This window comes from Suncus etruscus, chromosome 7 (genome assembly GCF_024139225.1).
Source record: "Suncus etruscus isolate mSunEtr1 chromosome 7, mSunEtr1.pri.cur, whole genome shotgun sequence".
NCBI lineage: Eukaryota > Metazoa > Chordata > Mammalia > Eulipotyphla > Soricidae > Suncus > Suncus etruscus.
In genome coordinates this window covers 130,182,463-130,209,744 of record NC_064854.1, presented here as the reverse complement: position 1 = coordinate 130,209,744, position 27,282 = coordinate 130,182,463, and the positions used below count along the sequence as shown (strand labels likewise).

At 49.2% G+C, this 27,282-nt stretch overlaps 1 protein-coding gene and 1 non-coding gene across 2 annotated transcripts in view; both read left to right on the top strand.

The window, feature by feature from the left end:
- The window catches only part of IL17RD (interleukin 17 receptor D), an 86,007-nt gene extending 62,922 nt beyond the window's left edge, over positions 1–23,085 (top strand). Inside the window, exons 4-13 of the mRNA XM_049776226.1 lie at positions 4,875–4,993; positions 5,481–5,601; positions 9,410–9,454; positions 9,563–9,714; positions 11,262–11,327; positions 12,922–12,976; positions 13,931–14,041; positions 15,403–15,587; positions 19,940–20,882; positions 22,003–23,085. Of these exons, the coding sequence (XP_049632183.1) occupies positions 4,875–4,993; positions 5,481–5,601; positions 9,410–9,454; positions 9,563–9,714; positions 11,262–11,327; positions 12,922–12,976; positions 13,931–14,041; positions 15,403–15,587; positions 19,940–20,882; positions 22,003–22,115 (1,910 nt within the window). The 3' untranslated portion in view covers positions 22,116–23,085. The remainder of the gene's footprint in view (positions 1–4,874; positions 4,994–5,480; positions 5,602–9,409; positions 9,455–9,562; positions 9,715–11,261; positions 11,328–12,921; positions 12,977–13,930; positions 14,042–15,402; positions 15,588–19,939; positions 20,883–22,002) is intronic.
- LOC126014534 (U6 spliceosomal RNA) lies at positions 49–151 on the top strand. Its single transcript, XR_007497579.1, has one exon. It is a non-coding gene; the product is annotated as a U6 spliceosomal RNA (small nuclear RNA).
- Positions 23,086–27,282: the final 4,197 nt, after the last annotated feature.

The following is a 27,282-nucleotide window of genomic DNA, read 5'->3' as shown; positions in this document are numbered from 1 at the left end:
CTGTTCTTGAGAGAGGCAACTGGATTTGAGATATAATAGTGTATATGCAGTTGCTTCGGCAGCACTGTACTGTAATTGAAGTGATACAGAGAAGAGCAGCACGGCCCCTGCTCAAGGATGATACTCAATGCACGCAGCATTCTGTATTTTTATCAATAAAACATGGTGGAGTTGTGTTAAGAAAAAATGTGCATGAGGGCCAGAGAGATAGGACAACATGAGGGCATGTGCCCTGCACGCAGCCATCCTAGGATGGAGGGTGTTTGATTCCCGGCACTCCATATGGTCCCTGAGCACCACTGGGTGTGACCCAAAAACAAAAAATAAAATTTAAAGGGGCCAGAGAGATAGCATTGGAGGCAGGGCTTTTGCCTTGCATGCAGAAGGACGGTGGTTCAAATTCCAGCATCCCATATGATCCCCCAATCCTGCCGCGAGCGATTTCTGAGTGTAGAGCCAGGAGGAACCCCTGAGCACTGCCGGATGTGACCCCAAAATAAATAAAATTAAAAAAAAAAAGGAGAAAAGCGCAAGTGATAAGTAACATTGAGGCCTTGGCCTCTGGTCGCAGCATGGTGGAGTTCTTGCTAGGATGTCACCTCTAGCTCTTGACAGGGACAGACAAACAGTCCCACTGGACCCAGAAAGGCAAGTCAGCACAGACTGTCAGCATGCAGCACTGAGATATTTTGGGAATGTCTAGAAAAACCACAGTTTCCACGAGAAAACATAGAGGCGATGTTTTAAGTGTTGGCAGCAAATTGAACTTTGGCTTGAACCATGTGGGCTGAGGAAAACCAAACTCAAAACAAACAGGAAAACGCAAACCCACATTATCTGGCCATATGCAAGTGAAGGCTGAATCTGTCTGTCTGTCCGCTCGAGGCCGCACTAGTTGGGAGGAATGTGGAGAGGCCCCTTGGTTCACATGGGCTTGAGTTCGCACTCAGGACCCGCTTTTCACAAGAAGCATTTAGACTTTGGTCAGTTGCACTTCCTCAAGTGTAAAGTGCAGATAAGTGCCTCTTGGTGTGTCTAAGTGTACACTTGCTTGTGTGTGTGTGTGTGTGTGTGTGTGTGTGTGTGTGTGTGTGTGTGAGAGAGAGAGAGAGAGAGAGAGAGAGAGAGAGAGAGAGAGAGAGAGAGAGAGAGAGAGAGCCAGCCAGCCAGAGCCAAAGTGATAGCACAGCGGCAGGGTATTTGCCTTGCACGTTCCAGGTTCAATTTCTGCATCCCATATGGTCCCCTGAGCCTACCAAGAGTGATTTCTGAACACCTCTAGGTGTGGTTCAAAATCAAAAACAAACAACGGCAGGCCAAAGGAAATTAAAAAAAAGAAATCAAACTAGGATAAAAAGTATCAACTAAAGTCTTGATTTCTAAATCTCAACTGGATACACATTTTGGGAGATTCAGATCGCAGTGGGGACCAAGAAAACAGGATGGGCAGAGCTCTGGGCCTCACTTGCTTATCTGTGTCAGGATTGCCGCTCTCGACCCAGTGGGTCTTCCAGAAAGATCATCATCTTAACATTTAAAGATGAAAACGTTCTGTGTGGATAAAAGCAAAATGATCCCCTTATCAAAAGCTAACTGACTTGGAGATTGGCTCAGTGAATTGTTGGCTCCCTCTTTAGGAAGAAAAAGAAAGAAGATCGAAACTGGTGGTAGCAAAGATAATGTAGGACACGAGAGGCCAAAGTCAGCCTGATCCTACATATGTAGTCTGATCATGATATGTTGGCCAGCATAACTGCTCAGGTTCCTACTCAGATTTGGGGGTGGGGGGCTACAGCCTGCAGCACTCAGGCTTTACTCCTGGCTCTGCGCTCAGAAATTACTTCTGGCAGGCATGGGGGACCGTACGGGATGCCAGGATTCCAACCACTGTTTGTCCTGGATCTGCTCTATGCAAGGCAAACGCCCTACCCACTGTGCTGTTGCTCCCCCGCCCTTCAGTCAGTTTCTGTGAAAGTTCTTGGGGTCCAGAATAGCATTGGCCCCGAGAGCACCAACCAGAAGGAAGTTAATTCTGGATTTGGATCTCCACTTTTGCCCTCTCCTTCCTGTATGACACTGGACAGCTCATTTAGTCCCCTCAGCGGTAAAGTGGAAGATGCCTATTTACCTACCCACCCCCCAGTTGTCAGGGCCTGACACTCATTAATAATCATTTTTGTTGTTGTTGTTGTTGTTGTTTTTGGGTCACACCCGGCAGTGCTCAGGGGTTACTCCTGTCTCTATGCTCAGAGCAGGCATGGGGGACCATATGGGATGCCGGGATTTGAACCACTGACCTGCATGCAAGGCAAATGCCTTACCTCCATGCTATCTTTCCGGCCCCTTGTTAATAATAATTTGATGGAAGACAGACTGTCTGACAACCTGGCATTAACCCTACTGTTAAAAGATGTTGCTGTAAATTTATTTATAGATTAACATTTGTTGTTGTTTCTGCCCTAGCAGCTTCTCAGGCAGACCTTAAACAAACAAACAAACAAACAAGGACTAGATTGGCCCAATTCCCAATTCCTACCCTAGCTGTTGATTTTTGTTGTTGTTGTTGTTTGTTTGTTTTTTGGGATGGTCACATCCGGCAGCGCTCAGGGGCTACAGAAATCGCTCCCAGCAGGCCCTGGGGGACCGTATGGGATGCCAGGATTCGAACCACCATCCTTCTGCATGCAGGGCAAACACCCTACCTCCATGCTATCTCTCCAGCCCCAGCTGTTGATATTTTTATGGAATTGTGAACTCTGCAGTCTTAATACGAATTGCCTAGCTTTTTAGTAAATAGAAATTCAGGGGATTTTGTATAATTTAAATCAGTACAAATGGTAAAAAAAAAAAAAAGACTGCTCCAAAATCTATATTTGAACTTGGGGGGGGGGGTTTGGGCTACAACTGGTGGTGCTCAGGGGTTACTCCTGGCAGGCTCGGGGGACCATATGGGATGCTGGGGATTGAACCTGTGTCCATCCTGGGTCGTCTGCATACAAACGCCCTACCGTTGTGCTATCGTGGTGGCCCCTACCTGAACTTTTTGATATCAAAGGACTCACTGCTAGCCAACTACTGGAGAATCATTTTGAGATCTTTTTTTTAGTCTTGACCCCTGTTTGCATCATCTGACTCTCACCCCGAACTTCTACCAAAGGGCACCATGAAAATCAGTACCTGACCACCCCCCCCCCCCAAAAAGTGAAGCTCTAATTGTTGGCGGCTCAGCCCTGCCCACCAGAAATATGTGCTCTTCATCAAATAATTACAGGATTGGAAAACCTATTTGAAAAGAGAAAAAAAAGAGCTTTCCATGGCCTTTGCCATCAATAATTTTCCCACCTGCCTAATTGCATCCTGTGTAATTACTTTTGCCCTGGGAGGGGCCGGGTTGCAAATGTCTCTTGTCTAGTTTGAGCAAGAATGCGAAATCGATATCAGGCCAATTGAGGCCGGCTTTGGGGCTCTCCAGCTGCAGTCGGACCCCTCCAGTCTCCCTGGGAGACGGGGCCTTCGTCCTGGCTCTTGTGGCCGTCTCAGCTTAATCCCTTTGAAAGCATCTAGTCGGACGTGCATGGGGGAAGCTCAGGTGGCAGGAGGCTGGGCCGGCGCCTTTCAGCAGCACTGTGGGCGTCTCGGGGCCTCTGAGCCTTGTATGAAGAACACACACTGGGCAGCTTTGGGGTGTCTGCCTTTCAGGCGTGATTAGAGCAAGAACCGCTTTGTAACCCTCGTAGGCATTCCCTAAGCTAGTTAATCTCAGGCCCAGGAACCCTTTGGGCGCAGACACGCACTTTGTTGGGGAATTTTGTACATTGTTCGACGAAACATGCCAACAAGTGTAAGGACTGTAACTTAACGAGAAAATGTGGTACGCATGCACCCATCCAGGTTAGGTTTTTTTCATCAGTGAAATACGTGTTTTAATAACCCAGAAGTGATATAGCCCATCGCAGACTTTATAATCAATTGTGACATGAGTTAAAATACAAGAACTTGGGGCCGGGTAGGTGGCGCTGGAGGTAAGGTGTCTGCCTTGCAAGCGCTAGCCAAGGAAGGACCGCGGTTCGATCCCCCGGCGTCCCATATGGTCCCCCCAAGCCAGGGGCGATTTCTGAGCACATAGCCAGGAGTAACCCCTGAGCATCAAACGGGTGTGGCCCAAAAACCAAAAAAAAAAAAAAAAAAAAAAAAAAAAAAAAAAAATACAAGAACTTGTGCCAGAGAGAGAGCTCAACAGCTGAGTTGTGTGCTTTGCATGTGGGAAGTGCGGGTTGGATCCCGGGCCATACATGGACCCTCAGCACTGCCAGCAAAACACAGCCAGGAATAGCCCCAGAGCACCACCATGTGTGGCCCCAAGCAGGCAGATAGTTGCAGCTTAATATCTAGAATTGAAGCAGGCATTTGTAAGATGACTGGCTAGCGGAGAGATGAATTAATAATAGTGGGAGAAGGCGCATCACCCTTCCTGTAGCTGAGGAATGCTGGATATGCCTCCCTCCCTTCCTCCCTCCCTTTTTCCTCCCTAGATATTTTGGCCTGATGGGAATTCCTTGAACTCTGTTGTGTAGGTAGAGAGGACTGGAAACCAGAAGGAAAAGGTGGGGAACCTGTGTTTTAAGAGTGTTTAGGTCCACTCTTATAAGAAAGCATTCTGCTGTGCTTAGGCATCGGATTCTTTTTTTGTTTTGTTTTGTTTTTGGGCTACACCTGGTGGCGCTCAGGGGTTACTCCTGGCTTATGTGCTCAGAAATCGTTCCTGGCAAGCTCGGGGCACCATATGAGATGCTGGGATTCGAACCACTGTTGGTCCTGGATCACCTGTGTGCATGCAAGGCAAATGCCCTACCGCTGTGCTCTCTCCGGCCCAGGCATCGAATTCTTAAAAGGATTCCGGGTGATTCTGGAGGAGCTGAAGTCGGAGGGAAGACAGTGCCAGCAGCTGATTCTCAAGGACCCGAAGCAGCTCAACAGTAGCTTCAAAAGAACCGTAAGTCACGCTCGGGGAATGCCACCCCAAAGACGTGCCATTGTTCTGGGGACCTGAATGGGCCATTGAAAGCCTGTGAAACTGGAGGAGGAGGGGCTGCGGAGTCCACCCCGCCTGCCAAGGTGGGCGAGCGGGGCAGGCACCCCACTGCAAGCCTCAGTGATAAACACGCTTCTCTGGTTACTCACCCCGGATGGTGGCTTTGTGTGGGGTGGGGGGGGTGCTTTGAGGACCCGTGTGAACAAGCCCCGGCTTCCTCCCCAAGGCGCAGGAGGCACTGTGGGCCTCCTTTGTCTGCCCAGGGACTACCACCGCCCCGTACGGACACACAGACGTTCTGGGTCTAGAAGATAGGCCATTTTGCTTTGATTTTTGTGGGGACAGTTGGCCCCCACCCGGGAGTTGGGGCGGGTGGTGTCTTGGGAATACTGGCGCTCTGGAGGGGGGTGAGTCCTAAGACGTCATGAGCGTCTTGGTTCCTTTCCAGGGCATGGAGTCGCAGCCTTTCCTGAATATGAAATTCGAGACGGACTACTTTGTGAAGATAGTCCCTTTTCCTTCCCTTAAGAATGAGAGCAATTATCACCCCTTCTTCTTCAGGACCCGGGGTGAGTGTGGTCTGTTCCCCCAGGAGGACACTTTTCTGGTTTAAGGACATGAAAGACAGAGACACCAGACGCCAGTTGGAAACAAGCCCAGCGAAGAGAAAAACGTCCAGAGAAAACAATTTTCAGAATCTCAGGCTGGGCCCAAGCAGTGTGTCTTCCACTGGACTTGGCACTTGGTTTTGGGGAGAGGCTCAAACAAGACACACACACACACAAAAAAAAAAAAAAAAAAAAAAAAAAGACAAAACAAAACACAAAACAGGAATTAGACTTTGATGAAAAGTGTTGGTTGAGGATTGAGGAATGACTGCTGAGTGGCCTGGAGCACATGCTTCGCGTGAGGGAGGCCTAGACTGGATCTGGAGTGGTGCTTTGCCCCAAAGCTCTTGTCAGGAGTGGCTCTTGGGCACCAAACCATGACTGGCCCCCAAGTACTGTTGACTGAGATCCAAACACAAATAAATAAATAAATAAATAAATAAATAACGCTAGAGATGCATTTGAAAGGACAGCATGAGCAAGATGAGACTCAGAAAATCAGCATACTGTCCCTTGGGATTCGCTTTCTAGAAAGTTTATTTGACATTTATAGGCCCTGTCTTGTTCCGAGGGCTGGCCAAATATTAACTCGGTTTACCCTCAGTTCACCCTGACTGCCAAGAATTTATTCTTTCTTTTTTTTTTTTTTTTTTTTTTGGTTTTTGGTTTTTGGGTTACACCGGCAGTTCCTCCTGGCTCTACGCTCAGAAATTGCTTCTGGCAGGCTCGGGGACCATATGGGATGCCGGGATTCGAACCACCATCCTTCTGCATGCAAGGCAAACGCTTTACTCCATGCTATCTCTCCAGCCCCATGAATTTATTCTTAACCATGTCCTCCACTTATTAGATATAGGGTATATGGAGAGGGCTAAGGGTTTGCCATGATTTGGGATTTGAACCCCAAAAATGTGTTGGTGGATCCCTTATTCAAATCGCCAGCCACTAGGGTCTTCTTCCATCTGGTGATTTTTTTTTCCTGTGGTGTAGTTGTTTATCATGTGTCATTGCTGCCCTCAGATTCAACCTGAGAGTCCAGAGAGATAGCTTAGCGGTAGAGTGTTTGCCTTAGACACAGAAGGACGGTGGTTCAAATCCCAGCATCCCATATGTTCCCCCACGCCTGCCAGGAGCAATCTCTGAGCATAGAGCCAGGAGTAACCCCTGAGCGCTGCCGGGTCTGACCCAAAAACAAACAAACAACCAAAAAAAATTCAACCTGAAACATCTTGTCTTCTGGTCTTGTCCATCTCTGGCATGCAGGTTAGTTGTTAGTTCTTGTCCCTTCCTCTGTCGTCCAGTTGTCATCTTAATTTTCATGACAAGGGTTTTTTTTTTTTTTTGGGTGGTGGTGTTTTTGTGTGTAGATTTATTTTATATTTTGAGGGGAGATTAATTTTCCCTTCTTGTCAGTCCTGGGAGACATCAGGGCTACACCCCAGGGTGCTTGGGAGTTCATCATACCTGACATCACTCCAGTCTTCCTAGCCACTCAAGATGTTTTTATATGTTTTGTAGCCCAGGCCTATAGTAGTCATTTTCTTTTGTGTGATTATTGCTCAGGTTGCTTTCTCTTTGCTTTTGTTTTCCTTTAAACTATAGTTTTCTTGTGGGTGGAGAAAGGGAGGTTGTTTGGGGCCATGCTCTGAAGTGCTCAGGTCTTACTCCTGGCTGTATGTTCTAAACTGTAGCTGCTTTCTTTCTTTTTCTTTTTTTTTTTTTTTATATTTGGTTTTTGGGCCACACCTGGCATTGCTCAGGGGTTACTCCTGGCTGTCTGCTCAGAAATAGCTCCTGGCAGGCACAGGGGACCATATGGGACACCGGGATTCGAACCAACCACCTTTGGTCCTGGATTGGCTGCTTGCAAGGCAAACGCCGCTGTGCTATCTCTCCGGGCCCTGTAGCTGCTTTCTATGCAGCAGCAAAAGCTGTTTCATAACAGTAAGGGTTAGTTAGGGGGACAGGTAGTATACAGGGCTTAGGCTGTTGCCTGGCATTCTGCTGATCCTAGTTCATTGCCCAGCACTATATATATAGCCCCCCTGGGCACTGCACAGAGCCAATAAGTCATACACAACTGGGTGTGACCCCTGCTCTCCGAGAAAAATACAATATAATTTTTTTTTCTTGTTGTTTTTGGGTCACATCTGGCAGTGGTCAGGGGGTTACTCTACGCTCAGAAATCTCCCTTGGCAGGCTCGGGGGACCATCTGGGATGCCAGGATTTGAACTACTGTCCTTCTGCATACAAGGCAAATGCCCTATCTCCATGCTATCTCTGGCCCACAATACTGTAAGTTTCTTATGGGTGGCAACCAGGTGCTTTTCTTTTCCTTTTGGTTTTGAGGCCACATCTGGCTCTGTGCTCAGAAATCACTCCTGGCAGTGCTTAAGGGACCATGGACCATATGGGATGCCAGTGATGGCACTCAGGTGGATTGTGTACAAGACAAGGGCCCTACCAGCTGTACAATTGCTTCAGCCTAGAAAGCAGGTGCAGTGTTCAGGGGTTACTACTCCTGGTTCTGTGCTCAGAAATCAATCCTGTGCAAAGCAAGTGCCCTACCTGCCATGCACTCTGGCACAGCAGGTGCCTTTTTTATCTCAATACCATATACTTAACTAGCAGGTAGGGAATTCAAAGAATGCTTTCCTGGCAAGATTTCATAAGTCAAAATGATCGTAGACTAAGAGAAACTGTCAGAATCAGCTTGTCTGCTGGTTGTGAAGCAGAGGCAGAAGGAGCACGTCTTATTTCTGGGTGCTGTGCATCTTAGGTATTGTCTTTGAGGGTGTTTGTTTGTTTTATTTTGTTTTTGGACCACACCTGCTGGCACTCAGGTTCCTCCTGGCTCTGCGCTCAGAAATCCACCCTGGAAGGCTCGGGGACCATACGGGATGCTGGGGATTGAGTCACCATCCGTTCTGGGTTGGCCGTATGCAAGGCCAACGCCCAACTGTTGTGCTCTCTCTCTGGCCCCTGTCTTTGAGTTTGTTGCCTTTATGGACATTACATAGCAGGTTCTACCTGGTTTTGACATGGCCCATATGGTTTCTCCCCTACCTGTCCCTCTGCTGTCACAATTACTGGGATTCCACATTTGGTTGCATTGCTCTCTGGGGCCTGCGCAGTCTAAACTGGGGTGCTCACACAACTCACGCCTGTTTTAGGGCGCTGGAGTCGGCCTCCTCTCATGCCACAGGATGACACTCTATACTTGGGGTGATAGTGTGAATCAGGCACAAACTTCAGGACTGCAGGTTCTGTTTCCATTGCTGCTTTGCACTTTGGGGCCTGCTTTTGGGTTTTTCAGTATTGCCCCATTTCTTGGGGCACCTGGCTGTCCTTTTTGTTTAAGACTTCAGCTAAAATGTTTTAAACTATCACATCAGTGAAGATTAAAAGAACTCATGGTAGTTGACCACACGTATTGTGACATACTCTTGCATCCATACAACTCAATGAAGGGACGGGGATTGATGTTATTTCTGCCTGTAGTTAGAATGGCCTCCGTGGGACAGTAGTGTGGATGTAGTCCTTTAAAATAATGTGATGCACGGGCTGGAGATATAGCACAGCGGTAGCGCGTTTGCCTTGCAAGTTGCCAACCCAGGATGGATGTTGGTTTGAATCCCGGCATCCCATATGGTCCCCCAAGCCAGGAGCGACTTTGAGCGCAGAGCCAGGAGTAACCCCTGAGCATCACCAGGTATGGCCCAAAACAAATAAACAAACAAAACTAATATGACCTATTTCTCTTTATAGCCTGCCACCTGCTGTTACAGCCGGACAACCTGGCCTGCAAGCCCTGTAAGTAGAACTATGCTTTGTTCTTTGGGTCTCAAAGTTGCCATCTTGATGCTGCTGGGCAGCTTCTGGGTGCTCACCCCAGTGCTCTCACCTTCCTCTGTGTCTCAGTCTGGAAGCCCCGGAACCTGAACGTCACCCAGCACGGCCCTGACATGCAGGTGACCTTTGACCATGCGCCTCACAGCTTCGGCTTTCGTGTGTTCTACTTGCATTACAAGCTCAAGCACGAAGGACTCTTCCGGCGCAAGACCTGCAAGCAGGTAGGCCTTGAGGTGTCGGAGGAGGAACCACATAACTGTTTAAAGGCACCCCCAGTCCTGGAATTTGAACAGCATGGCGTTAATGTCGGGGTTGGTCTCAAAGAGCTGGTTATGATCCTAGAATGTTAGAACCAGGTATGGTTCTGGCTGTCTCTATCCCTCATGTCATAGTCAGATCCATCCCTGTCCCAGGGCCCTGCAACCTATAGGTTGTTCTTAACTGGAGCCACGGTGATGATGTAGCATGTCTGCCCTGTATGTGGCCAACCCAGTTTGATCTCCAGCTTCCATTTTGGTTCCCTGAGTATTGCCAAGGGCATTCCAAAAACAAACAAACAACAGCCACATATCAGTCAGGTGCATTAACTTTCATACTATTTCCTCATTTCCCTCCACCTTTTTATGAATAAGTTCAAGGTACTCCAACTTGCTTCCTTGTCTTCAGATCAAATATTCCAGTGAGGGAGGCCACCCAGGTCCTTCTGGATTACTTATTCAAGTGAAATTTAGATTAAGTGACAGATAGGCAGAGGTGCTCATTGTGTTTTGAGGTGTTGGGGTCCCACCCAATGGTGTCAAGGGGACCATTTGCAGTCACCTGCTGTAGTACTATTCCAGCCCCAGCCATAGGTGCTCTGAGCGAAAAGATTAATACCTTTGACAATATGATCTTTTTTTTGTTTTGTTTTGGGCCACACCCGTTTGACGCTCAGGGGTTACTCCTGGTTATGTGCTCAGAAATCGCCCCTGACTTGGGGGGACCATATGGGACACCGGGGGATCGAACTGCGGTCCTTCCTTGGCTAGCGCTTGCAAGGCAGACACCTTACCTCTAGTGCCACCTCGCCGGCCCCGACAATATGATCTAAAGTCCAATTGCCTAGTCAATTTGAAGATATGGAAATATAGTTTCTGGATAGTTTTTATCAGTTTATGTTTGATTCACATACCAGATTTTTGTTCTGTTTTGTTTTTTGGGTCACACCCGGCAGTGCTCTGGGGTTACTCCTGGCTCTGCACTCAGAAATCTCTCTTGGCAGGCTCTGGGGACCATATGAGATGCTGGGATTCGAACCACTGTCTGTTCGAATCAGCTGCCTGCAAGGCAAATGCCCTACTGCTGTGCTATTGCTCAGGCCCCTCACATATCAGTTTTCTATTTGGGATTGTGTATAAAAGGTTTAGACCCAAATAGGCCTTGGAAAAGATCCTGGAGTAGGATACAGGGGTCCAGTGACCTTCTGGAAGGAATTGATTTCTCCCTCTCTCCACCCTTCTTTTCGGTTTCCTGGGGTTGAACCCAGATCAAGGCAGGTTTCTGCTACTGATTTGCATCCCAGCCCCCAAAAGCAAGCATTTTAGTTAAAATTTAATTTTTTTGTGTCCCACCAAGTGATGCTTTTGGGGATCATTTTTGGTAATTCTCATGAAAACATGTGGTGCCATGTCTTGAGTCGAGCTCCCCTGTGCAGAAATTATTATTAACCTTTGCACTGTCTTCTTGGCCTCAAGAAGTAAGAGTTTTCAATGTCGCTTTTTCTTTTCAGGAGCAAAATTCAGAGACCACTAGCTGCCTTCTTCAAAATGTTTCTCCAGGGGATTATATAATTGAGGTATGTAAAAGATAAAACTGTATTTTTTTTGCTTTTGGGATCACACCCAGCAGTGCTCAGGGACTTCTAGAAGGGCTGTACTGGTGTTCAAAGTTCAGAGGACTCTGTGGTGCTGGGAATCTGGGAATCAGTGGCACTGGGTGCATGCTAGGCCTGTGCCTCAGTCACTGTACTGTTTTCTAGACCCAGTTTCTTCTTTCCTTTGTACCTGATTTTTGGTTTGTTCGTTCCGTTTTTGAGCCACACTCAGTGGTGCTCAAGGCTTACTCTTTTTTTGTTGTTGCTTGTTTGTCTTTGGGCCACACCTGGTGCACACTCCTGGCTCTGTGCACATAAGTCGCTCCTGACAGGCTCGGGGACTATATGGAATGCCAGGGACCGAACCTAGGTCCGTCCTGAGTTGGCTGCTTGCAAGGCAAATGCCTTACTACTGTGCCATCGAACCAGCCCCTGTACCCACTGGTATTCCGGGCTCACTCCTGCTCCGTGCTTAGGAGTCACTACTGGAGGGACTCAGGGTGGCCTATCTGTTGCCGGGGATCAAACCAGGGTCAACTGCTTGCAAGGCAAACTCTTGATCCACTGTAGTGTTGCTGAAGTTATACTTTAAAGTTTTTATTGGGGACTGGAGTGATATAGCCAGTATAGCCCACCCAACTTTAATCCTGGTTTCTCCAAGCTTCACAAGGATGTCATACCTGAATCCAGAGCCAGGAGTAAACCTTGAGCACAATTGTGTATGAACCCCCAAAAGTTTTCTTTCAGTAATAAAACACTCAGTCAAAAGTTAGGCCCATTATATCTGCCTGTATTCCTGTTTTTTGTTCTTTGGCTGTTGTACTTTATAAATAGACGTGATTATTATAAACAGTAGTTAAAAGAGCTTGAGAGTTATATTTTGTGTATGTTTTGGGGATGGTCTCCCAAAATATGTTCATGGGGTTATATGGAGGGGGAACCATTTCTGGTGACTCCTCCCAGCCATGTAGGCCACAGTTGAATGACAGGGCCTGAGCCGGCAAGACTTATGGAACCATACCTGGTGACACATGGTGGTGGCTGAGGGATGGAGGTGTGGCATGTAGTGCCAGGGATAGTCCTGGGTCTGCCCTAATCCTGGTACTGTCTTCCCAACCCATTATATATTTTCCTTACTCTTCTAGGATCAGATTGGGTCTACAAAAAATTAGAGTGGAAAGAAAAATAAAAAATGTGTCCAGAGTAGTCCCTCTTTCTCCCCCACCCCACCCCCATTCAGGGATAACCAACATGTCCTAACACTGGTAGAAACTCCTAGACTGGGTGTTGTTGTATGGCAGTTTGTGGTTTGGGACAGACACACCCTCGGAAGCATTATTGGAAGCTCTGTGAGCTCCACGGAGGGGGTGCCATTGTTAGAATGTGGGACTCCTTAATAATAAGCTGGCTCACGATCATAATATCACACAACCCAAGCTGGGATGGAGTTTTGAGTCAGTGAAATGAGTGTCTGCCTCACAGGAACTCATCTTCACTCATGAATGGGGGAAACAATGGAACGAAAACTCTTTAAATGTTATTAAAAAAAACTAATATAGCATTTAAAATTTTACAGCTGGTAGATGAAGCTAACACCACGAGAAAAGTGATGCATTATGCCTTAAAGCCAGGTAAGAATTTTTGTTGTGCTTTGAAATGCCGGTTCTGGACGTCAGTAGACCAAGCTACCGCATTTTTCGTTTCGCTCTATAAGATGCACCTGACCATAAGACACTCATAGTTTTTAGATGAGGAAAACAAGGGGGGGGGGAGTCTAAGCAGGGGCTGGAGCAATAGCACAGCGGTAGGGCATTTGCCTTGCACACAGCTAGTTCAGGGTGACATCCCTGGTATCTCATATGGTTCCCCGAGCCTGCCAGGAGTAACCCCAAAAAGCAAAAAAAAAAAAAAAAAAAAAAGAAAAATCTAAGCAGCTGGGAACAGCCAGTCTGTGAGGCTGAAGTATATTCACAATATGCCAGTCCACAGGTAGTTAAACACATTTACCTAACTTTTTTTTTAAGCATCAAAAATTAAAAAAAATTTTTTTAAATACGCAGGCTGATATTCAGCTCCAGGTGGCATTCACTCCATAAGGCACACAGACATTTCTCCCCATCTTTTTTGGGGGGGTGGGGTGCATCTTATGGTATATTGGATACCATTCAAGGCTTTCATGAACAAAACACAAGAAAGCTTCAAGCTCCTTTCTTTTCAATAACATTGCATCCGATCTGACTTTTCCTTCCCCCTAAAAGCTGATGTCTGGAAGATCAAAGCCTGTAGGAAGTGTCCCTCCGGGACTAAATTGTCCTCTGAAGGAAAGTGATGGGAGGTCGGGTTTCCTCAGGCAAAATTCCCACTGCAAGGTATTTACCATCCCCACAGGCTGTGTCTATTGTCTCCTCCAGCCTTTTCAAATGAACCCTTTTATAAATCGGGAGCCAGCACCGGAGGAGGCTGGTGACAGGGCCTAGAACCTGTCTGTTATGTGGTTATGTTCGAGAGGGAAAAGACACCCAAACCCGTTTCTCTTGGAACCTGCCGTTCTGTGCGTGTGTCAAAGCCTCCTTTTGAAATTGCAGTGCATTCCCCGTGGGCAGGACCCATCCGAGCCGGTGCCATCACGGTGCCCCTGGTGGTCGTATCCGCCTTCGCCACGCTCTTCACCGTGATGTGTCGCAAAAAGCAGCAAGGTATGTCTTTGTGTCATGGGTCGCCCCCTCCTCACCAGGGTCCCCCATGGCAGTCAGTTGAGGGAGAGGGAAATGTGGCCTGCTTGGGAAACCTCATGCGTCTCTGGCCAGTTCCCTGGAACTAATGCTAGAGTCTATTGCTAGACCTTGAACCTCAGGAACCACCCCAGTCTTTCTCGTCTCCAGCTGGCAATGCTAAATCCCAGGGTGAAGGATGTCTGTGGGGCTGAACGCTTAGAAAAATCAAGTGCCATGGGGCCGGAGCAGTGGTGCAGTGGTAGGGCGTTTGCCCTGCACGTGCTGACCTAGGGCAGACCACAGTTTGATCCTCAGCATCCCAGATGGTCCCCCAAGCCCGGGGCGATTTCTGAGTGCCACTGGGTGTGACCCAAAAACAAACAAAAAACCCTAAAAAAAACATTTATGGAGCTGTGCTCTAGGGGGGTGGGAGGGAAAGGAGGCAGGTCCTCCTGTGCAACATCCAAGGGGACTGAGAGTCACTCTGGGCAAGCTAACTGGGTGCAGAAAGTTCAGTGTCCTGGTCTGGCTTGGCCGTGCGAAGCTCCTCGGGCCCAGGATTGTTGGGGGGAGCAGGCGGGAGGTTGTGAGATTAGAAGCCACACTGGCTGGTGAGTAGCCAAGACAAGACGTAAGGTCCAGCCTTTGAGCTGTCTCTGGCCTGCATACATCTTCCTGCTAGCATGTGCCTGTGTAAGTATGAGCACAGGCAGTTGGGGGCCAAGGGATAACAGCTGTTGGGGCGTTGGCCTTGAACACACGGATGACCCAAGTTTGATCCTGAAGTCGAATCTAGTCCCCTTGGACCTCGTAGGAGTGATTCCTGAATGCAGAGCCAGGAGTAAGCTGTGAGCACAATTGAGTGTGCTCTTCTCCCTAAAAGGGGGAGAAAAAAAAAGAATGATCTCTAAAAATCCATCAACTTTGCAGATGCTCTTTGATGGGTGGGATGTGTCTGGCTGTAGGAACTAGTTCTAGGTTCCTGACAGATTAGTCTAGGCTCTCTCTCCCCTTGTTGGTGTGGCCAATGACCAGGTTTGGGTCATTTGTTGCAAGAAATTAGCTGCCACTTTCTAGGCCCTGGTGGTGATTCTTGAGGTGAAAAGGTCCTTGGGGGGCCAGAGCGGTGGCACAGCGGTAGGGCGTTTGCTTTGCATACACTAACCTAGGACGGACCTCGGTTCCATCCCCAGCATCCCATATGCTCCCCCAAGAGTAACCCAAGTGTCACTGGATGTGGCCCAAAAAGCAAAAGAAAAAAAGTCCTTGGCAGCAGGTCCTGCGTCCAGGAAGCAGATGACCGTTGCCTAGAGGAATGTCCCCTGTCTTCTCTCCCAATGTAGAAAATATATATTCACACTTAGATGAAGAGAGCTCCGAGTCCTCCACCTACACCACGGCACTGCCCCGGGAGCGGCTGCACCCTCGCCCCAAGGTTTTCCTCTGCTACTCCAGCAAAGACGGCCAGAACCACCTCAACGTCGTCCAGTGCTTCGCCGCCTTCCTGCAGGACTTCTGTGGCTGTGAGGTGCGAGGGCGGTGGTGTGTTCTGATCCTGCTAGGACAGACCCTTCTCTTCAGGGCCTCCCTTCCAAACTGGTCTTCCTCGCCTTCTTCTTTCTTTCTTTTGGGCTGCCCTGCCAGCACCCAGCATGCCCCCCACTGAGCAGATTCCTAGAGCTTTAGAAAGACCAGGCATTGGCACAGGGGAGGTGTTGGCTGTCATCATGCAGGCAGGATACGGAAGGGGCCATTCAGTGGCTGCAGAACCAGAGCCTTGCTTCCAGACAGTTCTGGAAGGGCCTGGAAGTGGGTAGGGCTTTATTAAGAAGGGACAAGGAGGCTGGGGAGGAAGCACAGCGGTAGGTTCGACTCCCAGCATCCTATATGGTCCCCCAGTCTGCCAGGGGTGCGATTTCTGAGTGCAGAGCCAGGAGCAACACCTCTAAGTACTGCTGAGTGTGGCCCCAAAACCAATCAGTTTTCTCATCTCCCCTCTTCACCCTTCCCCTCCTCTCCTCTCCCCTCTCCACTCCCGGTTCTCTGCTGAGGGGTCATTCCTGTCTCTGAGCTCAGAAATTGCTCCGGGCAGGCTCGGGGGACCATATGGATGGCGGGAATCAAACCCAGGTCCATCTTGGGTTGGCTTTGTGCAAGGCAAATTCTCTACTGCTATGCTATCTATCACTCTGGCCCCTTTCTAAATTTTCTTTGTTTGGGGGCTGGGGGTGGTTTTTGGTCACATTCACTCATGGGTTCCTCCTGACTCTGTGCTCAGAAATCGCTCCTGGCAGGCTCAGGGAACCATATGGGCTGCTGGGATTCAAACCACCATCCATTTGCGTGCAAGGCAAATGCCCTACTGCTGTGTTATCTCTCCAGCCCTAACTCTCTTAATTATTAATAATTAAGCTATTAAGACATAGTTTTTTCCCTGTAATGTCACAGCGTCAGTTATGAGCTAAAACTGGAGCTCTCTTGCGAGGCATGCTGTTTCTTGGAAATGCAGAAATCGTGCATTAACTGTATTGGGGAGTTGTGGTTTGAAGTCGCCTCCTGGCGTGGCTTGGCCTCTCCATGTAGCGAGGCTGCCCCCTAGTGTCAGTAAAATGTGTTACTCTGACATGCTCCATCCCTACGCTGGACCCCTCCTCACTGCAGTGTTGAGGGTTCTGTCTGTATGTGTGTGGTGGTGGTGGGTTAGCTTGTATGCTGAAAACCATCTGCAAATTCTAGCCTGTGGCATCTGCTGTCTTAATAGAGACAGCATTGTTCCACTTTGCGGGTAAATTACTTCGGGATGGGGAAGTGAAATCTCCCCATTGTGGGTGTTAATACTTAATGCTGTGCATTTGGAAGATAGAAAAGGTCATAAATAAATAACATTCTGTAGGCTGGAGTGGTAGCACAGAGGTAGAGTTTTTTGCCTTGCACACAGCCGAATCAGGACGGACCTGGGTTCGATCTCCGGCGACCCATATGGTCCCCCAAGCCCGGAGCAGTAACCCCGGAGCGCCACCAGATGTGTCCCAAAAAACAAACAACCAAACAAACAAAACCCCAAAACATTCTGTAATCTCAGTCTGAAGAAAGGAGAACTCACTTTTAATTTGCAACATTTTTTTGAGACTTTTTTTCCTTCAGTATAGGTAAGTTTAGACAGTTTTATGTTTTGGAATGATTTTTGTTTTCCTCTTTTTGCACTTAGTAAAGTTTTATTTGGAGAAGGGGCTCACTCCTGGTAGTGCTCAGGAAACCAGCCAGTTCCAGGATAGAGCCAGGAGCCAGAACTCCTGCCTGCAGAGTCTGCATTTCTGCCCTTGCAATGTCTCCCTGGCCCCTTCAGATTTATTTATTTATTTTCTAAATGTTTGGGCCATTTTAAGGCACAGCTGGCAATGCAATGGGTCACCCCTGGTTCTGCGTTCAGAAATTACTTCCTGGTGATGCTTGCTGTTCTGTAAGGGATGCTGGGGATTGAACCCAGGTTGGCCACATACAAGTCAAGCACCTTGCCAACTATACTATTTCTCTGGTTCCCTCTTTTTCTCTTTTTTCAGAGCTTCTTAATCACTTGCCTGTTTTTGTAGATGTTTTCAAACAACGCAGTGTGAGCCGTGATACTGATTACATAAAGATTTGGGGGGGGGGGGTGTTTGGGTCATACTCGGTGATGGCGCTGCTCGGGTTACTCCTGACTCTGTGCTCAGAAATTGCTCCTGCCAGGCTCGGGGACCATATGGGATGCCGGGATTTGAACCACAGTTCGTCCTGGGTCGGCTGCATGCAAGGCAAATGCCCTACTGCTGTGCTATCTCTGTGGCCCCTGATTACAGAAAGTTATTGAATATCTCAATAGGTCAATTTTGTCTTGTCTCTAATGATATTCAAAGATAGGTGCCTGAAAATATACTTGCTGAGTCAAAGATAGGAATTATTTGTTGTTGGTTTTTTGTTTTTGTTTTATTTATTTATTTGTTTGTTTTTACAGTTCTTTCACAGTTGTATTTTAGGCATATAGTAACAATGAATTAGGACCATTTCTGCCTTCAGTGTTGACCTCCCTCTGCCACTCTTCCCAGCATATCTCCCATACCTCCACCCATAGCCCCCTGGACTGCCAGTGTCACAGGTCCCTTTTGTGTAGAGCTTGCTGTGGTTTGGTCTCTTGATTCTATTTCATTAACATTGGTTTCGGTATTTAGGGCTGACCATTTTTTTATTTTCACTCTATGTTTCTGGAACCGGTTGGCCCTTGGTTCCCGTCCCCCCCCTTCCTTTCTTCCTTTTCCCAGTTTGTAGGGAGACATAAATGGGAGGCAGAACCAGATGGTTTGTGTGTTGTTGGTTTTCTGTGGGGAGCCACACCCAGCAGTCACAGGGGTTCAGGGGACATACAGTCTAGTCTTAGCGGTAAGTGCAGGTCTTCGCATATATGAGGCGTTCTCCACCCCCTGAATTACCCCCAACCCCTCCTCCATAACACCAGGTTTTTGATGCTTAGTGTGCAGTTACAGTTTTTAAAGGTGCATACTGGCAAGAAGAAGTGGTGTAAGATAACATAGGATTGTTTTCAGCAGGAGGAGGACCCCATCTTCCTGTTAGTCACATGTTTAGCGCTGACGAGAACAACGTCACTTTTCATTTCTGAACTACAGAAGAAAAAAGGATGACACAATTGCCAGCAGAATCTGATGACTGGCCCAAGAATCGGAAGTTCTCTGAGGGCCTGAGCACTTGGTTTCCTTTCCTTTGTCCTTGATAAAGGACCCTGCCATTCCATCCTCAGAGGTTTTTTTTTAACTTATATATATTTATTAATCGAGTGATTGCTTTTTGGGCCACACCCAGCAGTGCTCAGGGGTTTTACTCCTGGCTCTGAACTCAGAAATCACCCCTGGCAGGCTGGGGGACTACCTGGGATGGCCAGAATCGAAACAGGTCCCTCCCAGGTCCGCTGCATGCAAAGCAAACACCCTGCTGCTGTGCTGTCTCTCTGGCCCTACTATCCTCAGTTCAAAGTCTCCAGACTCTGGCCTCATGGACTACGAACAAGTTCATCAAAAAGGCTTGTCCCTGGGGCTGGAGCAATAGCACAGCAGTAGGGCATTTGCCTTGCATGCAGCCAACCCGGGACAGACTTTGGTTTGATTCCTAGCATCTCATATGGTCCCTGGAGCCTGCCAGGAGAGATTCCTGAGTGCAGAGTCAGGAGTAAACCCTGAGGGCTGGGTGTGGCCCCCCAAAACACAAAAAAACAAAACAAATAAACAAAAAAAGGCCCCTCCCTGCAGTCTTCATCTCCCTCCTCTCTAGCCAAACACCCATCAGCATGACTGACGCTGAGCCTGTGAAAGGAACCTTTTCGCCTTCACATTCTCTGGACCTTAGGAACCACCAGTGTGGGTTGCTGAGCCCTTATTTCCCAGCCTCCTTTGGGGCCTCCGACCCAGGTCCTTCCATCGTTGCCTTCTCATGTGCTCTCTGAGATTGTCCCCAAGCCTGCCAGCCTCACGCCTCAATTTGACCAAAGGTTCCCAAACTTACTCAGTTCACCACCCACTTTTCCAGAGGGAAATAATAACCTTCTGGACATGTCTTCCTTAAGTGAACAAATTGGAAAGTTGCACCAGAGGCAATTCTTGCCCCTGTGTATTGTTCAGTGGACCTGTTCTGTTTTGTATGCCCCCCAAGACTTGGGTAGACCGAGCCCAATACCTCCAGTCTCAGATCAAATCCTTCTTAGAAGGCCTCTCTGTGGTGCCAAATAAGGGTCTGCTGCAGAGGTCTCGTCCTCATAGCTGGGCTTTGCAGTGCTGGTGGCCTTGCTGTGCCCATTTTTGGCTGCCCCGGTGCCTGAGCTGCTGTTTCCTCTTCCAGGTGGCTCTAGACCTGTGGGAAGACTTCAACCTCTGCAGAGAGGGGCCCCGGGAGTGGGTCGCCCGGAAGATCCACGAGTCGCAGTTCATCATCGTGGTGTGCTCCAAGGGCCTGAAGTACTTCATGGACAAGAAGAACCACAAGCACCGGGGCGGTGGCCGAGGCCCAGGGTCCGGGGAGCTCTTCCAGGTGGCCGTGGCGGCCGTGGCCGAGAAGCTGCGCCTGGCCCAGCAGGGCCCCCCGGCCGCGCTCAGCAAGTTCATCGCCGTCTACTTCGACTACTCCTGCGAGGGGGACATTCCCGGCGCGCTGGACCGCAGCACCAAGTACAAGCTCATGGACCACCTGCCCCAGCTCTGCGCCCACCTGCACACCCGAGGCCGCCTCCTGCAGGAGCCCGGCCAGTGCCCGGGACACGCCGGCCGGAGGAACTATTTCCGCAGCAAGGCCGGCCGGGCCCTGTACGTGGCCATTTGCAACATGCACCAGTTCCTGGACGAGGAGCCCGACTGGTTCGAGAAGCAGTTCCTCCCCTGCCACCCGCCGCCGGCCCGCGCCCGGGCGCCCGGCCTGGAGAAGTTCGACTCGGGCTTGGTGCTGAACGACGTCGCCTGCAAGGCCGGGCCCGAGAGCGACTGCTGCCCCAAGGCCGAGACGCCTGTCCCCGGGGTGCAGGCCGAGGGCGGCCACCCCCAGGGTCAGCAGGTCGGCCCGGACCACGAGCCAGAGGCCCGGCCGAGCCCCGAGGCCAGCGGCTCCAGCCTGCAGCCCCTGCTGCACCCGGCCAAAGCTGCAGGGCCCGCAGACATGCCAAGGGACTCGGGCATCTACGACTCCTCTGTGCCGTCCTCCGAACTGTCCTTGCCCCTGCTGGAAGGGCTCTTCACGGACCAGACGGAGACGTCCTCCCTGACAGAGAGCGTGTCGTCCTCCTCCGGCCTGGGTAAGGCACCGGGAGCCAGGCCTGCTGGGGGTAGGGGGCATGTCAACATCTGTCCTAACTTTGGGGCAAGTCACTTGGCTACAGGACCTCATGAGAAGTAGCTTTTTTTTGGGGGGTGGAGAGCCACACCCGGTGGCATTCAGGGGTTGGTTACTTTTGGCTTTGCATTCAGAAATCACTCCTGGCACACTCCGGGAACCATGTGGAATGCTGGGAATCAAACCCAGATCCTTCCCGGGTCGTCCATGTGTAAGGCAAACACCCTACCGCCGTGGTATCTCTTTGGCTCCTGAGAAGTAATTTGTAAACTATTCATTTCTGTCTTTCTTTCTTTATTTTTTATTTTTGGGCTGTACCTGGTGATGCTCATTACTCTTGGCTTGGGGGACCGTATGGGACGCTGGGAGATCAAACCGCAGTCCGTCCTAGGTTAGCCACGTGCAAGGCAAACACCCTACCGTTTGTGCCACCACTCCTGCCCAAATTATTCATTTCTTTTGGACCCAAGTAATGGGAGTGTTTACTTCTGTAAGCTGCAGAAATATCAGTGACTGATTCTGGTAAGACCCCCCCTTATGGGGTGTCCATTCAGGCCTCTCTTTCCAAATACTTAAGACCCAGCTCCAAGGGGCTGCAGTGGTGGTGCAGCGATGAGTCACTTGCCTTGCACCCTAGGACGGACTGTGGTTTGATCCCCTGGTATCCCATATGGTCCCCCAAGCGAGGAGCGACTTCTGAGCACATAGCCAAGAGTAACCCATGAGTGTCACCGGTGTGGCCGAAAAATCAAAACCTAAACAAAAAGATCTGGCCCTGAGGGTGTTGGGTGAGGGTCTGCAAACCTGGGTCTCTGGTGGGCTGCTCCTGCCCTCTAGTCCCTCAGTGCCTTCGAAGCTTCATCTCCTGACCTTACCTCTTCAGGGGTCTGTGATCCATGCCATTTTACAGCCCCAGGGAGCAGGCACCCTGGCTGAGGTTCACTGGAGCCTGTCATCCAGGTGACGTCCCACTCAGAGCTTGACAAGTGTTTGGGGGTGTCTTCCTCACCCATGCCATCCAGCCCGAGCACCAGCCCCGGGAAATGCGCTGACTTGCGCCTCTGTCCTCTTTCTCTCTGTAGGTGAGGAAGACCCTCCTGCTCCGCCATTGAAGCTCCTTGTCTCCGGGGTTTGCCCAGCAGAACATGGCTGCCGCAGCTGCCCTGGCGAGCTCTGTGCAGTGGCCCCTTTGTAACGCCGCCGGCACGCCTAAGCATTGCCACTTTAGCCACCGCCTCTCCTCTTCCCAGGTCTTCTGTCTCGGGGTGCGTGAGCCCCTCTGGAAGCCGAGGCCTCCCCCACATGAGGCCTTTTGCAGCGAAACTCAGGCCAGGACTTGCTCCCCCGGCCCCAGCCAGATGAGCGGATCAGCAGCTGCCTCGTGCAAGTCTCTCGGTTGTCCCAAACCACACGGAACCCTGAAAGGCACGTCCAGGGGGTCTTGACAGCAACTTGCCCCTTAGGTCAGTCCTTGGAGGAGATCCAGCCTGACATGTGGGCAGAGGAAGTAGGTCATGGGGTGTGGCCAAGTAGCCATCACAGAGGGTTCCAGGTTTAATTTATCTCCATGAACTTGGCCTGTGTGGCTTTTCTGATCCGAAGAGCTTTGAGGAAGATGCGTTCCGAGTGCCAGAGAGAGAGCATCCGTCTTTGTGGAACCCTGGTCCTCTCGGGTGAGGTTCCTCAGGGTGGTTTTCAGTTGAGGACACTGTGATGATCTGAGGCTGAAGGAACAGCTCCAGGGTCAAGTCGCCTTCTGTGAAATGATCTTGACCTCTCAGTGAGCTGCTTTTCTGGCTGAGGTGCGAGCCAGGCCGACTTGTTAGATATTTCTTTGAGATGAATTGGTCATACTGCAGACGTGTGAGCCCTGCCCCTCGGGTTTCCTTGTGCGCCAGGCTGGGTTCCCATAGGGGCCAGCCCAGCTGCCTGCTATTCCAGGGGTGCCATTTGCTGCCTTACCTCGGATGCTTGTGTTCCTGGAAGCTAAATTTTTGCTTTTATTTTGGGGTCACACCCGGCGGCCCTCAGGGGTCACGTCAGGCTTTGTGCTCAGAAATTGCTCCTGGCAGGCTTGGGAGACCATATGGGATGCCGGGAATCAAACCCGGGATCGTCTCGGGTCAGCCTCGTGCAAGGCCAACGCCCTACCACCGTGCTATAATTCTTGCTCCTGAAGGCTTCTTTTTTTTTTTTTTTTTTTTTTTTGTGGTTTTTGGGTCACACCCGGCAGTGCTCAGGGATTATTCCTGGCTCCAGGCTCAGAAATTGTTCCTGGCAGGCACGGGGGACCATATGGGACGCCGGGATTCGAACCGATGACCTCCTGCATGAAAGGCAAACGCCTTACCTCCCATGCTATCTCTCCGGCCCCTTGAAGGCTTCTTTTTAAGAGACTGATGTAGACCACCTTCACTGGAAGTTGCCATGTGGGCTTCCGTTGGCCTCTGGTTTAAACCTGTGTCTGAAATGTTAGGGATCCGAATTCTCCTGAAATCTATCCCTAGGTGGAGGCGGTGGCCAGAACCCCTTTTAAAGAAGGTTAAAGAGGAGCGGACCGCCTCAAGGATGTCTGTGCTTTCTTGCATCATCGAAAGAAGAGGGTGAACCTGAAATGATGACATTCTTGAATCTTACAGTGTCGCCTCCCCAGCCACTACCCCGTCCCAACCTGTGAATTTAATCTGCTGCATTTCTGGCTCAGTTTCCCCTATAAAAGAGGAGGAAATTGTGCCCTCTTTCCAAAACCAGGTATCAGAGCTTTGGAAAAGGAAAACTTGAGCCTTGTTATTATGACGTCTCCTGACAGGATTTGTTTACCAGGGACAAACAGGTGGGCACATCCCTCTGGCACTCTGCTGGCGTTTGGTCTCCCTGGGCCCTGGAGGGACTGAGAAGCAGCTTTTTTCACCTGCTTTATGGATGCTGTGCGACTCAGGTTTCCTGTCTTGGCAGGGCTCACCTGGACCCTGGCTTTCCCTCCTCAGCAAGCAGGACCCGAGTGATGCAGGCCCTGGATGGAAACCAGGCAGGACTCTTCCTGCCACAGGCCCCTGCTGGAAGGCAGCATGAGTGGCTTTTGAAAAGGCAGCTGCCAGCTCTGGGGAGAAGAACGTGCCTGTCTGTTCGCAGGCATCAAGTTTCTTGCAGCTGTTCCAAGGGGGAGAAAAGTGAGCCGCCAGAGCAGCTCCCCCAGAAAACCAGCCATCATATTGTAAGAGAGGTTTCAGGTTTTCCCATGGAATCCAGGATGAGCAGACTTGCGTTGTTTCCCACGTGACCATCCCATCCTCCGCCCTGTCCTGTGCACACATCTTTGAGGTTTGGGCGGGCAGTCTGGATTAACCAATGAAAATTTCTTCTGGGACATTGTCTGGGACCATCTCCTTGAGACCAGAAAACGATGCACACCCAGAGGAACCATTGGGACCCACCTTTACGTGGGCTCATGAGCTTTGCATGTGAAATGAGCCGTGGCTGAGCGAGAACATAGTTCCAGAGACAGCATGTAGGCCTGGGGAAGGTGAGGCAGGAAATGGGACAGAGACTTTTAATAAATGAATTTTCTTTTAGGAAAATGGACGGGGAAACTGCTAGTCCAAACATTAGAGTTAGGGGACTAAATTTGACGTAGAAACATTTCCAAAGTCAGGGCCAAAATGTGCTGAGTATGAAAACCACAGTGGGACGCCTAATTCCGATTATGTTGAAAAGTCTCTTCCTGGTTTTGCTGTATGAGTTTCACTTGGTTTTCTGGTTTGGTTCTGTTTGGTTTCTACCCTCCACTTTTCACGCTGGGAATAGGAATAAGTTGCCTTTCAGGTCAAGGCTAAGCATCTGTTGTAAGCAGAAGTGCATTTTTCAAGTCACACAATTATCCTGGACCATGGTAATGATATGACAGAATTCAGATAAAAGGTTCTGCCAAGTCATGGGCTTTTTAGACAATTGGGGAAACTAGAACGAGATGATGGGGATGATCACAGCACTAGACCTTGAGCCTGAGAATTTGTTGCTACATTCAGAGGCATGTTCTGGAGTCATGGGGGAAATTCAGAGTTCAGAGTTAACTGAGAAGTCTGTAAGTTGTTGAGGATTGAAGGCCAGTTGTCCATCTTAATTCACCAAAGTCTTATGGGAGGAACATAGCATCTGACAACACTGCTGTGCCAGGAGAGATCAGAGGATTAAAAGCCCAGGTTAAGGTGTTTTTGAGTCTCAGAGTTTGGCTGCAAGCAATAGGATCAGTCTGGAACAGAGAGATAGTTCAAAGGCTAAGGTACTTGCCTCACATACAGCTGTGGTCACAGCCCTGGTTTGAATTCTGGCATCATACACCATTTCCTGAGCACTGCCAAGTGACTGACACAGACACAGACATGGACACACACACACACACACACACGCACAACACACACCATTTCCTGAGCACTGCCAAGTGAGAGACACACACACACACACACACACACACACACCATTTCCTGAGCACTGCCAAGTGACTGACATACACACACGTGCACGCTGATGCTTAACAGCTCCAAGTACGTTAGTATTTATTTCAATTATTATTTAAACAAGCTTTGAGTTTCAAGAAATAGGATTTCTGTCTCCAAAATAGGGTTTATGTGGTTTTCTGAGCTGCTCCTTTAGTCAGAATTGAACATTTTTACATATTAAATGAAACAAAGTAACAACCAGAGAGAAAAGTCAAGGTCCACTGTGCGTGCAGTAGCTCCAGGTTCAATCCACAGCACCACCTGGTTTTCTGAGCACCATTGGGCTTTGCCCCTAAAGCAGACCACAAAGCAGCAGAGGAACAGTTTTATGGTCCTGGAGATTAAGTGAAAAACCTAACGCAACAAATGCAGTCTCTATTCCCCTAATCTGGTTCTGGTGGGAAGAGGGCCAGCACAACCAGCAGTCTCAGGGATGTCTCCTGGTAGGACTTGGAAGAGCAGAACGTGGAATCCACTTCCCACTAGAGCAGTATTTTTCAACATATTTGTGCAAAGGCACACTTTTTTCATAGGAAAAAAATCATGAGGCACCATCATTAGAAAATGTTAAATTTAACTCTGTGCCTATATTGACTATATATAAAGTGATTCTCTTGAATGGGAATCAAATAAACACAAAGAAATCATTTTTATTTTTGTTTTTGGGCCACACCTGGGCGGACCTCAGGGGTTCCTCCTGGCTCTGTGCTCAGAAATGGCTCCTGGCAGGCACAGGGGACCATATGGGATGCTGGGATTCGAACCACAGTTGGTCCTGGGTCAACTGCTTTCAGGCAAATGCCCTACTGCTGTGCTCTCTTTCCGGCCCTACTAAGAAACTATTTTATATTTTTTTTATGAAATAATAAGGTATTTTACAATTGTTCATATTTCTGTTTACTTGCTTAGTGGGAAACCTGGGCCTGTTTGGCTGAACACAAAGCTGATATTCTGGCAGGAATCAAAGAAAGACACACATGTAGCTCTTCGTCAACAGCTGTCTTTCTCCGTCTTTAGTTTTTATAGTCTGTAACATGCGCTTCAGCTCACCAATAGAACAGTCATGCTGATGTCGCATGTTACTGATGAAATTGGAATTTTCCCCACAGCACACCAGACAATATCTCATGGCACACGAGCGTGCCACGCACAGTGGTTGGAAAACGTGGCACTAGAGCATGGTCTTGCCCGTGTCTTCTGTTCAAAATGATTGATTTTGGGAGTATGAAGAAAGGTCGAGAGAAAGGCCGTTCCTGCTGTGAGAGGACACTTAGGTGCCTTCCCTGGTATCTTAGTTCTTCCTTGCTCTCACTCCTTGCCAGGCTCAGGGTGGAAACATGCAAGAGCCAATGGCTTTGGTTCTGACTTCAGAGCCAGTTTGGGATTATCTAGCAGGTTCTCCTCCCGTGCCAGGGCTGCATCTCAGATATTTCAGGCTACGGCAGTGGACGGAATTCTGGATTTTTAGCTGTAACCTACCCAGCTGATGAGACGAGGTTGTTCTTTGCTGGTTTTCCTTGTAGAAATTCCAGCCAGCCCTTTATTTTGCGTGCAGTGGGGGACAGAGCAGCTGATCACCTTCCCTGTATTTGGAAGCCACAGTGAGGTCTCCTTGATGCTTTGATTTCAGGGGTGAATAATCCCACCTCCTTAAGCCATTCTTGTGAGTTTTTCTTTGCCAAGGGTTCACTAATTGTCAGCTCTCTTCTTTCTCAGATTCACGCTCGCTCGTTTCAGTTGCCCAGACCGAAAACGAGGCCTTATTCACATTGGTGCCTTGTGATGACCTCGCTCAGGAAAATAAGGAAATAAATTTAAGTGCCTGGTTCCTCTTACGATCTGCAGATCTAATGGTGCTTTTAAAAA